Source organism: Cnephaeus nilssonii, assembly GCF_951640355.1.
Source record: "Cnephaeus nilssonii genome assembly, chromosome: 2".
Lineage (NCBI taxonomy): Eukaryota > Metazoa > Chordata > Mammalia > Chiroptera > Vespertilionidae > Cnephaeus > Cnephaeus nilssonii.
In genome coordinates this window covers 10152827-10166060 of record NC_137073.1, presented here as the reverse complement: position 1 = coordinate 10166060, position 13234 = coordinate 10152827, and the positions used below count along the sequence as shown (strand labels likewise).

General features: G+C 53.4%; 1 protein-coding gene and 1 pseudogene across 3 annotated transcripts; both read right to left on the bottom strand.

Moving 5' to 3' along the window:
• Nucleotides 1-82: 82 nt before the first annotated feature.
• LOC307116508 (transcription and mRNA export factor ENY2-like) lies at nt 83-1300 on the bottom strand (annotated as a pseudogene). Its single transcript has one exon. The product of its transcript is annotated as a transcription and mRNA export factor ENY2-like (transcript).
• Nucleotides 1301-5707: 4407 nt separating this feature from the next.
• ZNF764 (zinc finger protein 764) lies at nt 5708-8500 on the bottom strand. Of its 2 annotated transcripts, XM_079780893.1 has the most exons (3): nt 8096-8497; nt 7811-7924; nt 5708-7142 (listed from the first exon to the last, which is right to left on the bottom strand). In XM_079780893.1, exons 1-3 carry the CDS (start codon nt 8289-8291, stop codon nt 6229-6231), a joined length of 1224 nt encoding a protein of 407 aa, XP_079637019.1. In that variant the 5' UTR covers nt 8292-8497; the 3' UTR covers nt 5708-6228. The 2 variants fall into 2 exon arrangements, with proteins under 2 accessions (XP_079637019.1, XP_079637018.1); XM_079780892.1 differs by having other exon boundaries at nt 7811-8500.
• Between the last annotated feature and the right edge of the window lie 4734 nt (nt 8501-13234).

Genomic DNA, 13234 nt, shown 5'->3' with positions numbered 1-13234 from the left:
AAATGGAGACTTTTAAACTCTTTGGAATACTAACACTAATGCTAATTAAAGTAGCTCTGGACCTCATTCAAAAAAAAAAAAAAATCCATCCCTGGAGATTCAGATTCAATAGCTGGGAACAGGGCCTGAGGAAGCTAGCTACATTTTGTTGTTGCTGTTAATCCTCACCAGAGGATATTTCTCCATTGATTTTTGTTTTTTTTTTTTACCATCATACAAAAAAGGATTTTATTTTGGGAAAGCGATTCCTAATGTATGGCAAGTTTTACTTTCAGAAATAAGACCACAAAACAACACATCTAATTCAACCTTAAAGGCTGGAATGCTGAGCAAGGAATGTTCTTATTCTTTGTGGAAGCTCCTTCTTTACACTGGCAGGTACCAGGGCTCTGCCTGTTGGTGTGATTTCAGCCACCAAGTCATCAACAGCAATGTGTTCTGGTCCTTTTTCTTTAATTACCTTTACAGTGTGCCTTCAATTGACCCTTCCAGCCACATTCAATTAATTTAGCTTTCAGCAACTCTGATGTTCTCTTTCTCCGGTTTCTATCAACTTCTGGTTAATCGCTGCTCTCATCTGTGCATCTTTGTTCATCTTGCTAACCACACTCTTCGGCTGCCCGGACTTAGACCCTCAGTAGCTCGGGCGCCTAAGCACACAGAAAGCTTGAACACGCATTTCCTTCTCCACTGATTTTTAGAGTGGAAAGCAGGGGAGAGACAGAAATTTCAATGTGAGAGACACACATCGATTAGTTGCCTCCCGAGTGCCCAGACCAGGGCCGGGGATCGAGGTACATGCCCTTGACCAGAATTGAACCTGGGACCCTTCAACCCACGGTTGATGCTCTGTCCACTCAGCCAAACCAACTAGGGTGCTAGCTATGTTTTAAAGAAACTGTGATTCTTCGGCAGGAAGGCATTACTTTGAAAAATACTGGCCTAATGCAGGCTTTAGCTTCTTTGGGTCACAGCTTTGCACAGCCTGTTCCCAAAAAGATGCACGTAAACATTCCTAAAAAGTTTAGGGGACTTTGGAACTCAAATCAATACCCTTATTTTAGATGGCTTGGACAAGCTAGGGACATGTGGTCATGGCCTCATGCGGGGGCCTGATGCGGCGGGGGCCAGACATGACGGGGATCTCCCTTTTCCGCGTCCCGCGCAGAAAGAGAGATGAACGAACCAGTTCTAAATGGAGGCGGCCAGGGATTGAGAAATAATAGAAATAAAGAAAGAAGACGCAGAAATAGATTTAACCTTTTGCACTCGGATGTCGAGATTAAAATTACTCTTTGAATGTATCAATAATTTGAAATATTAAAAAATCCAAATAAATAAGTTTGTATGAAAAGAAACTCCAGTTTTTTATTCTACTGCTGCGCTTTGTAAAATCTGGGGTATTTAAAAAATTAAATCCCGAGTAGAATAAAGGAATCGAGAGAAAAGCAAGCGAGTGCAAAGGGTTAAAGCTGGGAGCTGGGTGGGACGCCATCCTTCCTCTCTGATGGAGAGGCTGCAATGACGATGACGACCCGAGCCACGCAGCGCATTTATTTTAAAGGCCTAGATTGACATATCTAGTCCTGCCCCTGCCAACACCTGGGCTGCTATGAAGTCAGAACTGATTAACATGTCCAGCCTCATTGGGGAAGCATGTTCCCAGGCGCGGCTCTGCCTACGCCCTGAGTTCAGCTGACGATAATTAAAGAAAATTGCCCATGTGCCTTCCCAGGCGGCCCTCCACAGCCTCACCTCTCACAACGGCCACATGGATGGGCTCATATCTGATACAGACAAGCATTTCTCCAGTGAAGCCCTAGAAACTCTCTCGGCTTAAATTGTTTCGGGCTCTGAGCCTCAGAGACCTGCAGTAGCAGAAGAGAGCCCTACCCTTGGTGGAAGTATCCGTGCCAAGCAATGAGGAGTTAAGAATGGAATGAGGCCGCGGCTTAAGTATTTCATGACACTCAAAAATTATCTTTTAATGGTGGTAAGTTGGGTCCTGAAGGCAGGAAGCAGAAGAGCTGGGTCTGGAGTTTGGGCCTTAAGCAAGCCTGCAGACTTCAAAGCACTCAGAGAAAGTAGTAATTATGGCACCTTTAATCGGCAAGCTGAGTGAGAATGGGTTTCAGGCCGAGTTTCCCCAGGCAGCCTGAGGTAGATGTACACTGCCTTCTCTAGGGAGTTAAAAGCTGGTACAAAGGTAGCTCCTACCACTAAGGTGCCTCCTCACACCACGTCCCACTTATGACAAGGTGGCCCACGAGCCAATCCTCCCAGAAAGGCTCAGGTGGGCTCAGACTTGGAATCAAGTCAGTTCATTCCTTCACCTGACCAGTGTCTTTCCCCAGATGTTCTCTTGCTTTAGAAGTTTCTCCAGATTGACAGTTCTTCCTCCCCAAGGTAGGCAGACACGGGGCTGAGTAAAGGCAAGTACACATGGGCCAGCAGAGGACATAACCCCTATTCCTCCTCAAGTGAAGGCTTGTCCTGACCAGAGGCAGGACAGGGTCTGCCCAGGGCTGGCTGCTTCCATCGCCTGGACAGGGCTGGGCTCTGACCGCAAAAGAATTGCTAATGGATGGATAATGGAGTCACAAGGTGAGAGCTTGTGTGCAGGGCTTGGGAGTATAGATGAGTACAATTCCCTCTGGCTACTTCTCCCAGTGTTCCTGGCCTAGCTCATGATGGTGGGCACAGAGTGAAGATCAAGCTTTGCTTGTTTGCCCTGAACTCGTCTCACGTTGGTTTCTCCCTTGCCTTGGTCTGCTACGTGGCCATTTTGCCACTCATCTCATGCTGGGCTGGGCTGTCTCCTGTCCCGGTCAGTGCCTGGGTGCCCTCATAGGGAGTGAGCAGATACCTCCAGACCCCTGGCTGAGACACTTAAGAGATTCAGGAGCGGTATGATCAAGGCCACAGTAAACCAAGAACGCTGCCATCTCTGTGTGACCTTGGTCAGGGTGCTTAGCCTTCCCCAATCTCAGTGTCCCCAACTGCAAGTGCTCAAATCTCTTCCACTTCTAAACGTGACGAGGCCCTCCTGGTTGGGTCTAGGGTGGATAAGGCCTAAACCATCTGGCTCTCCTGGGGAGGCCCAAGGATGACTGGAGGGCACTCTTCAAAGCCAGGAGCTGCTGGTCAGCTGAGAGCAGTGCTGTGGCAGAATTGCCATTGGTTTAGGGCAAAGATTCAGTCCTGCCTGCCTCTTCCTGACGGGGCAGTTATGAGGGTGAAATAAGTTCATGGGAAAGATAGTACTTTGTAAACCATAAAATACAATGCAAGCGAGATCTGAAAGCCTGCTTTTACTTCTCTCCTGCGCCCTTTCACATATATGCTCTCTACCTAAATCCCTGATTCAGGGAAACATCAATGCTATAGACCAGCACCTGCCAACCGATGGCCCGCCCCTGGTGGTCTGTGAGGTCCAAAAGGTTGGCGACTGCTGTTATAGACCAATGTTTGCAAACTCCAATTACCACAGGAGCCCAACAGGTCATGTAAAGGGGTGGAAAACACCAGATGGAGCGAGCCTGCCTGGAAGAGACATGGGCAGGACATGAGTGCCAGCTGATGCTGGTCGGGAGCTGATGAGGGAGGCGAGCATGCCGAACCGGAGCAGACTCCGGCTCCATCCAAAGGGAACAGCTGCCCCCAGCTCCTGCCACCTGTGGTTTTGTGGGAGCATAGGTAGAGTTGCCAAATCTTTGGATTTCTCAAGAGAAGTCAGAAACCCAGATTTTGTGTGAATCTTAACCAATAATTTGTAACATTTTAAAATTCTGACTAGGCCAGGAAACCAAGATGGCGGCATAGGTAAACACCTATACTGCTGCCTCGCACAATTTCAAAACTGCAACTGGAAGACAGAGCAGACATCGTCCAGAACCACCGGAAAGCTGGCTGAGTGGAAATTCTACAACTAGAAGGAAAGAGAAGAGGACACAGACTCAGAGGGGCTGTGGAGGTGCGGAGACCTGTGCGCGCAGAGAGGGCGGGTGGCTGAATACGCGGCTGGCTTACTCACGGCGCACGGAGAGGGTGGGCAGCAAGCACGTGGCTAGCTTTCTTGTTTGGGAGGGAAACAAACCTCCCAACTGCACTGAAATCCAGTTCCGGGTGAGACTTTGGGTACCAGACTCATTCGGGGAGAAACTGGACTGTCTGGCAGCGGGCGAAACTCGAGAGCAGCCTTCTCTCAGAAGTGTGTGCAGCCATTGCTGTGGGACACTGAGACACAGGGCCCTCATAGGGCAGGGCTGACGGGAAACCAAGGCTGTCTGCTCCACCCTGAGACTCCGCCCCATCCAAGCTGAGCACAGAAGCTCTCCCAGCGGAGACACTGCTGATCCTCACAGCCAATTGGCCTGGAGGTCAACTCCCCCCAATGATACCAACAACAATCAAGGCTTAACTACAAGACTGCACACACAGCCCACAAAGGGGTGCACCAAGAGTGTCCACCTCAGGTAACGGGGGAGGCTGAGCCACTGGGCCATAGAGGAAACCTAGCACACAAAGCTACCCTACCAATTCAGGGAAGCAGCTAAAATGCGGAGACAAAGAAAAAGATCACAAACGAAAGAAATGGAGGAAAACAAACGACTGGATATAGAATTCAAAACAACGGTTATAAGGTTTTTCAAGAGTTTCCTAGAAAAGGCCGATAAATTTAACGAGACCCTCGAGGATATGAAAAAGGATCAACTAGAAATTAAGCATACACTGACTGAAATAAATAATATTATACAGAGACCTAAAAGCAGACTAGAGGATCGCAAGAATCAAGTCAAAGATTTGGAATACAAAGAAGCAAAAACACTCCTCCGGAAAAGCAAAAAGAAAAAAGAATCCAAAAAGTTGAACATAGTGTAAGAAGCCTCTGGGACAACTTCAAGTGTACCAATATCGGAATTATGGGGATCCCAGAAGAAGAGAGAGAGCAAGATGCTGAAAACCTATTTGAAGAAATAATGACAGAAAACTTCCCCCACCTGGTGAAAGAAATAGACTTACAAGTCCAGGAAGTGCACAGAACCCCAAACAAAAGGAATCCAAGAGGACCACACCAAGACACATCATAATTAAAATGCCAAGAGCAAAAGACAAAGAGAGAATCTTAAAAGCAGCAAGAGAAAAACAGTTACCTACAAGGGAGCACCCATATGATTGTCAGCTGATTTCTCAACAGAAACTATGCTGGCCAGACAGGAATGGCAAGAAATATTCAAAGTGATGAATAGCAAGAACCTACAACCAAGATTACTCTACCCAGCAAAGCTATCATTCAGAATGGAAGGTCAGATAAAGAGCTTCACAGATAAGAAAAAGCTAAAGGAGTTCATCACCACCAAACCAGAATTATATGAAATGCTGAAAGGTACTCTTTAACAAGAGGAAGAAGAAAAAGGTAAAGATAAAAATTATGAACAACAAATATGTATCTATCAACAAGTGAATCTAAAAACCAAGGGAATAAAAAATCTGATGAACAGTATTAACTGGTGAATATAATAGAATCAGGGGCATAGAAAGGGAGTAGACTGACAATTCTCGGGGGGAATGGGGTGTGGGAAGAGACTGAACAAAAAGCGTACACCTATGGATGAGGACAGTGTGTGGGGGGATAAGGGCAGACGGTGGGGGGGGGGAACCGGGTGGAGGGGAGCTATGGGGGGGGGGGGAAGAGGAACAATTATAATAATCTGAACAATAAAGATTTATTAAATTAAAAAAATAAAATAAATAAAAACTGGCTAATTACAAAAAAATAAAAATAAAATTCTGACTAGACCAAAAAATAAAAGAGCTGCAGGCCAGATTCAGTGCAGTGAATGAGGCCCTCCTGGTTGGGTCTAGGGTGGATGTGCCCACCACCATGATGCAGTGAAAAGGCAAACGGGTAAACAAGGTTCTCTTCCACCTCAATCCTCTTTACACATCTGAGAAACGGCCTTTTCTTCCCACAGCGGAGGTCAACGGGGGTCTTACCTCAGTCCTAACTCAGCAAAGGGGCTTCTAGAGTCTAGGCCAGCAGAGACTGAGGTGTTCCCCTGTCAAGCTGGAGAGGGCCTAAAATATGATGGCCCTCGTCCCCCAGGTCCAGCTCTTACAAGGCATTCTATGACCTCCCTGGAGCCCCCAAAGGTTCAGTACTGATTCCAGCTTGGGCCTCAGGAAATGTTTAGCTCTTCACTCTTTGTCTTCTCATTTTTGAGGCCATCACCCACACTCCTGGAATATCTCTGGGTAGTGCTGGAAGCTCACAGGTGGGTCCAGGTCCCCAGGGCCAGGGGTCAGGGGCACAGGCAACCCACTGGCACCCTGGCCCTTGTGTCTCCCGGCACCAGGCCTATGGACCCACTGGTGCTTGGCCATGGCTGACTTCTGGCCAAAGCACCTGCCACACTGAGGACAGGGGTAGGGGCGCTCCCCGCTGTGGGTTCGCCGGTGGGCTGCCATTTCGGAGCTCTGCCGGAAGCAGCGCCCACAGTCCGGACACGGGTAGGGCTTCTCGCCTGTGTGGGTGCGCACGTGGCGCCGAAGGTCTGAGGCATGGGCAAAAGCACGGCCACAGTCTGGGCAAGGGAAGGGGGTCTCGCCACTATGGATCCGCTGATGCTGGTAGAGGGCAGAGCTCTGGCTGAAGCGGTGGCCGCAGTCAGCACAGCGGTAGGGCTTCTCGCCCGTGTGGACCCGCAGGTGGGTGGTGAGGGCCGAGCGCTGCGTGAAGGCCCGGCCACAGTCCGGGCAGCGGTGGGGCCGCTCCCCGCGGTGGATGGCGAGGTGCTTTCTCAGAGAGGAGGACTGGCCAAAGCTCTTGCCACAGTCAGGGCAAGAGAAGGGCTTCTCCCCCGTGTGGGTGTACAGGTGCTCCACCAGAGTGGAATGCCAGGCAAAACTCTTCCCACACAGGTAGCAACCGTGACGATGGTCTGCCCTTGGGACAGGGGGATGGGCAAAGAGTGGGGGGCGACCCCGGTGAGGCACCTTGGAGAGCTGCTCCAAACTGTAAGGGAGACCAGCAGAAGGGGGTTTGAGAGCCTTCGGCCCCAGAGACTGAGCGTCCATAGGAAGGATCTTCTCCAGGGCCCCGGAGCCTTCTCGTAGGCCTTTCTCTTCCTTGTTTCTGGAATCTGCTGGGAGATAAGGGGAGAGCTCAGACCCTGGCTTATTTATCCTGCTCCTTGAACCCCACAGCCCGTGTGATGAGAGGCCTGCCACACAGCCACCTTCCGGACCCACAGCTGCCTCCGGGGCTCGGCTCCGGACAGGCAGGGAAACTGAGGACACCTCTCCTCAGCTGCAGAGGACAAAGCAAAGGAAACAGAGGAGGGAGCGACAGTACCCTCTACCTCGGGGCCAGGAAACGGCTGGGGGGCAGGCAGCGGGTGTGTTCACTGGAACCCGGGGGTGAGGAGGTGCGGGCAGCAGGCGCCGCACAGAGACATGAGCTCGGCCGAACCGAGTTCAGAAGGGCGGGAATGCTGTGCAGCAAGCGGAGGACGGATTACTAGCGAACAGCGCAGCGGAGAGACAGGAAGCTGCTCCAGAACAGAACAAGAAAGTAAACTAAAGCACAGGGCGGAGGAGCTAGATGGGGGCGAACAGGAGGGGTGATGGGGAGCAGAACAGAGCTTCAGGCCAACTCGACGTGAGGGGCCCGAGCCACCCGTGGGCGTGGAGAGCCGGCCACACAGCCCTGCCTGCGCCTCCGCTGGGAAAGCGCTTCGGGAGGGACTGAGGGGCAGCAGGAGGGGTCAGGCCCGGGGGAGCCCCACGAGACGGCGTCCCGGTACTTCACCCGCGTCCTCTTCCGTCAGACACGCTCCCAGCTCCGGATCTCGGGCATCTGGCCCCCACAGCTCGGCCTCTTCCTCCACCCAGGCGATGAGGGCCGGCTTGGTGCCTCGGAACCCTGGGGAGAGGAACGCACGCCGCGCTGCCGGGAGGCCGCCGCCCACCCGGCCCCCGCGCCCCGGCCCCCCTCGCCGTGCGGGCCCCCCTCGCCGTGCGGGGCCCCCCTCGCCGTGCGGGCCCCCGGCTGCGCAGGGAGAGGGGACGCGGCCGGCGAGCGGCAGGGCCTCACCGAGCGCGCCCAGGTGGCCGTAGGTCTCCCGCATCACGTCCCGGTACAGGGCCCTCTGCGCGGGCCGCAGGCACCCCCACTCCTCCGGGGAGAAGTACACGGCCACGTCCGCGAAGCTCACGAGCTGGGGGCTCCTCCCCGCGCGCGCGGCCGCCTCGGGTTCCTGCGCGGGGAGCGAGGCCGGAGGCGGCGCCATGAGAAGCGCCGGCCCTGGGACAGCCGGCGCCGCCCCGGTCCGCGGGCCGCACGCGCTCCCGCCGCCTGCCCGGGGGCGGCCCTGCGGGGACCCGGCGGCGGCTGGAGGTGCAGAGAACCGGGCGCCTTCCTAAGAAATGGCGGCAGCGCGGCCTCACGAACTTGGCTCCTACGTAGCTTGGCCCAGATGACGCCACCCCGGGGTCTCCGGGGGGCGGGGGGGGGGCTTAGTCGCCAGCCCTCAACCAAGATGGCCGCACCGGCTTCCCCGGCGGGAGCGGCGCCCGCCACGTCCCGCCCCCGCCCGGCAGCCCCGCTCGTTGGAGGACCTGCTCCAGCCCTGGCCCGGCCCCCTCGGCCTTTGGGAATTCGGACCTTATTCTTCGTGGCTGGGCCGTTTGTAACGGCTTTGGCCCGTCACTGGGTGCCAGCAACCTGTTCCCAAATGTTGGGGGAAAGTAGTGAGTAAGAGACCGTTCTCCACCGGGAGCTTGTTGGGGCCCGGAACTCGGGCCTTCTATCAGGAGATCGTGGGGCAGCTGGGGGGGGCGGGGGGGGGGGAGAGCAGGTACGATCTGAGCAAGGTCAGAGGACCCTCTCTCTGCAGCTTACCTCCCCGCTTGTGCAGCAGCACGCCCCCCGAGCATCTGTTCGCCTCTAGCTCAGACCTGGCTCCCCAGCTCACCTGCCACCTTGCCTCTGCACATCAGACTTGGCATGGCTCAAGCCGAACTCACCCCTTTCTTCCTCCAGCCTGCCCCTCCTGGGGTCTTTATCTCAGCAAATGCACCGACTCTCCCCATCATTTCAGTTATTGCCTGCCTACTTCGTGCCCTACACACGCCCTCATAAACACCCTGCCCTAAGAAGATTTGATACTTTTCCTTTGGCGGACAAACCAATCACAGTATTTCCCACATTCCATGGAAATGCACGCCCGTCTTCAGCAGGTCTGGCTGCAGTCCTGAACTTTTCCTGCTTGCCTCCATCTGCAGTGGGTACCAGATAGGCATGAGTAGGAACCACAGGCCCGTGCGAAGGGTCATGAGGAGGAGAGCCCCAGGTGTCTAGCAACCGGCAAAACCACAAGCCCTGCAGGACTCCCATGAGCATTAACCCCTGGGGATGGCATCTAGGCCTCAGCTGGGCTCCAGGCCCAGCGGCGCAGCAAAATCAGTGACTGCCATGGCTGGCTTCAGGACCAGCTGTCTTGACTAATGACCCTGGAGCCAACCAATCAGTGGAGACTACCACTCTGAGGGGGCACACCAGGAAAGCTGATGAATGTTCTTTTGGATCCTCCCCTGGGACCCGAGATAAAAGGATAAAAGCTCTTAAGACGGGGACCTAGAGTGTGCTCTCTCTTTTCCGGGGCATGCTCAAGCCTTTCCTGCCTCTCCCATCTCTCAAGGCAAGTCTCGCTCTCTCTCGCTCCCTCCCTCCCAAGCTCCAAGGGCCCTCTTTTGGCTCTGTAGCTCGTCTCCTGAGCCCATTTCTTCTATGGCTCACTTCTTCTACCTCTGGGACTTTCTAAATAAACTTTCTCTTTTTAAAAAAAAAAAAAATTATTGATTTCAGAGAGGAAGGAAGAGGGAGAGGGAGAGATAGAAACATCAATGATGAGAGAGAATCATTGATTGGCTGTCTCCTGCACGCCCCAAACTGGGGATTGAGCCCACAACCCAGGCATGAGCCCTTGACCAGGGATGGAGTCGGGTCAACGCTCGACCACTGAGCCACGCTGGCCGTGCTAAACTTTCTTTTGTAGTTTGAGTCTTAGCTCTTAATTCTTTCTTAGCCAGAACTCATGTACTGAGGTTGCTGAACTGAAGTCTAACACCTGGCACTGTTTAGCTGCCAACATTTCCAAAGGCCTTCCTGAGGCTTCCGCCTGACATGGTGTGTCTGGTGGATGCTTCTCCCCACCACCAGGGGAGCTTGAAAGGAAAGACTTGATTATGGCAGAAAGGGGAAAGGAGGAGACAAAAAGTCTGGAAGCGTGACTGCCAGGATTCAGAGTTGCCCAGGACTCAACCTCAGCCCTAGCTCTGTCAGCCTCTCCCAACCTCAGCCCCAGCTCTGTCCGCCTCTCTCAACCTCAGCCCCAGCTCTGTCCGCCTCTCTCAGCCTCAGCCCCAGCTGTCAGCCTCTCGGGAGCCTGAAGGATAACAAGAGAAAACAGAACTTTTCCATTAAGAGCAACAGCATGCTGAAACCGGTTTGGTTCAGCGGATAGAGCGTCGGTCTGCGGACTGAAAGGTCCCTGGTTCGATTCCGGTCAAGGGCATGTACATTGGTTGCGGGCACATCCCCGGTAGGGGGTGTGCAGGAGGCAGCTGGTCAATGTTTCTCTCTCATCGATGTTTCTAGCTCTCTATCCCTCTCCCTTCCTCTCTGTAAAAAAATCAATAAAATATTTTTTTTTTTTAAAAAAAAAGAGCAACAGCATTTTGTCACCTGTCAGTGCCCACCCCTTGCCATGGCGCCCATGACACAGAGGCCTGGAACAGCTCTGGGTAGTCCTAGACACTCACTGGGCTGTCTGGACCCCCCTGGGGAACAAGCTGGGGCAGGGTTGGAACCCCGGGTTGGCCCCTGGGGCCTATGGCACCAGGCTGGCGGGCCTCTTGCTGAAGACGTACCTCCTATGGCGGGGACAGGAGTAGGGCCACTTGCCTGTGTGAGTCAGCAGTTAGCATGAGAGGTACAACCTGAGGCAAAGGCAGGTGCCACACTAGCTGCAAAGGGTCTGTGGGAGCACACAGCTCCTTGATCCTGCTTGACTACATCCAGCTTCTGGGTCGCCAGGTATTAGACGGAGACATGAGAAGGCGTAGGCACATGGGAGAGACTTTATTGTAGACCAAGGAGCCATCAAAAGTAGTTCTTCAAAGCACCCACACAAAGCGCCCAGCCCCGCTGGTTGGTCAGTGGCAACTTATATACATGCTCAAACGGAAGAGGCCTCATGCCAGTTAGTGACACAGATGCTACATTAACAGAAACAGTCACACCCTCGCCTGCACGCACGCACATGGCAAAGTGGCCTTGATCATCTGGCGTATTCTGATTAGGGTTCCCACAGGGTCCCTCTCCAGAGAGTGCTCTGGACCAGGTTAAAGATGATGGCAAAGCATGACTGCATTCGGGGCAGGGAGGAGAGAGCTGCATTCGTGCCGGATGTTGAGGCCGGGCACAGATGAGAGGAGGGGGCTCAGAGACCAGGTCAGTGTGTCTGATCCCAGGGGGCTCATGACAACTCCCGAATAGACTCCTCCTGGCCCTTTCTAAATGTATTGTTTTCCTGAGTGGCTGCTGTGAAACATAGTAGATTCAAAACTCGCCCTGTTAATTGTGCGAGGTCTACTCATGTTCAGGTGCCAGAGCCAAGCTCCACAGCGGCAGAAGCATTCAGATGGGTGCCTCACCCCTGAAAGCTCTCCCTAAGCTGTGTTGGCTAATTGAAGGGCTCATGAGTCAGGGACATTCCCACCTACCTCAGGATCAACCAGAGTAGATACCCTCAACTGCAGGGCCCAGGGACATGGAGACAGAAAGGTGAACTGCTCCAGCCTAAACGTGAATTCACACACTGCCACGGAGCTGGAGACTGCATGATTCACTCAGTGTGGCCTGAGCATGGGACCACTGGATGTTTCAGTCAACTGAGAAAGAGAAGGTTAAGATTTCAGTCTTGACCTGGCCAGTTTCGCTCAGTGGATAGAGCACTGGCCCTTGGACTGAAGGGTCTCGGGTTTCATTCTGGTCAAGGGCATGTGCCTTGGTTGCAGGCTTGATCCCTGGCACTGTCAGGGCACATTTGGGAGGCAACCAATCAATGTGTCTCTCCTACATGGATGTTTCTCTCTGTCTCTCTCCCCCCTTCCTTCCACTCTCTTCTAAAAATCAATGGAAAATATCCTCAGGTGAGGACTAGCAAAATAAAACCAAAAAAATATTTCAACCTCCAATGGGTGTCATAAATTCAGGTCAAGAAAAATTAGTAAGGAACATGTAGATGATGTTTCTTGCTCAATAAAACATTTTCCCTCCCAGCTGGAACTGGGACATTGCCCCCACTTCTCACCTTTCCATCTTTCTCAGGCTTCCTCCCTCCTCCCCAGGAGCATCTGCACCCCACAGCTGGGTCTCCTGCTTTATCCAGGAGGGCTGGTTTGGGGTCTGGGAATCCTGGGGAAGAAACTAAACCACTAGAAAACAAAAACAAAAAACCAATACATTTCTTAATCCTACCTATGCATTCCTCGGGCATCAAGATGTTCTAGGGGTCGGAGGTCTTGGTGAACCAAGATAACTTCCTGCCCTAAATTCACACTAAGGTATGAGCTCTCCTGGCACAGGTGTGGAGACCGTTGGGCAGACTGTGCTCAGATCACAGACACAGAGCCGCGGTGCTGAGACTTTCTCCTGGGGCAGAAGAGGAACTTCTCGGAGACAGCATTGAGAAGGGCAGTGAAGGATGTAGGTTGGGAGGTGTGTATACAGTGCAGAACAGCAAGAGCACAGGCTCACTGAGCTAGAGGCGTGTCCAAACACCCAAGATCCCATTGACCTGGAGCCAAATGGGATCGCTTGCCTGCAGGGAGAGGGAGATCTGGTGTGAACTGGAGGCTAGCGTGCCAGGGGCCTTCGTGTTGTGGCACAGGTCCGGACCTGTTTGCCGGAATCCTGAGAGCCACTGGAGGAGTCGGCCAGGGGAGACTCAGCGATGAATTTCAGGTTAGGGTGATCTGGCGGGCATAACAGGAAACGGAGTCACCTGGGGCAGGAGTGGGGGCGAGTAGGGCATCTGTGCCTTCCCACCCCTCCTGCCCCTTCACTGTTCAGAGATCAGGGATGGCCGGCCCTCCAGGAGCGCGCCCAGGTGGCATTAGGTCGGCCGCATCGCGTGCGGTCCAGGGCCCTCTTCGCCAGTGGGCAGCG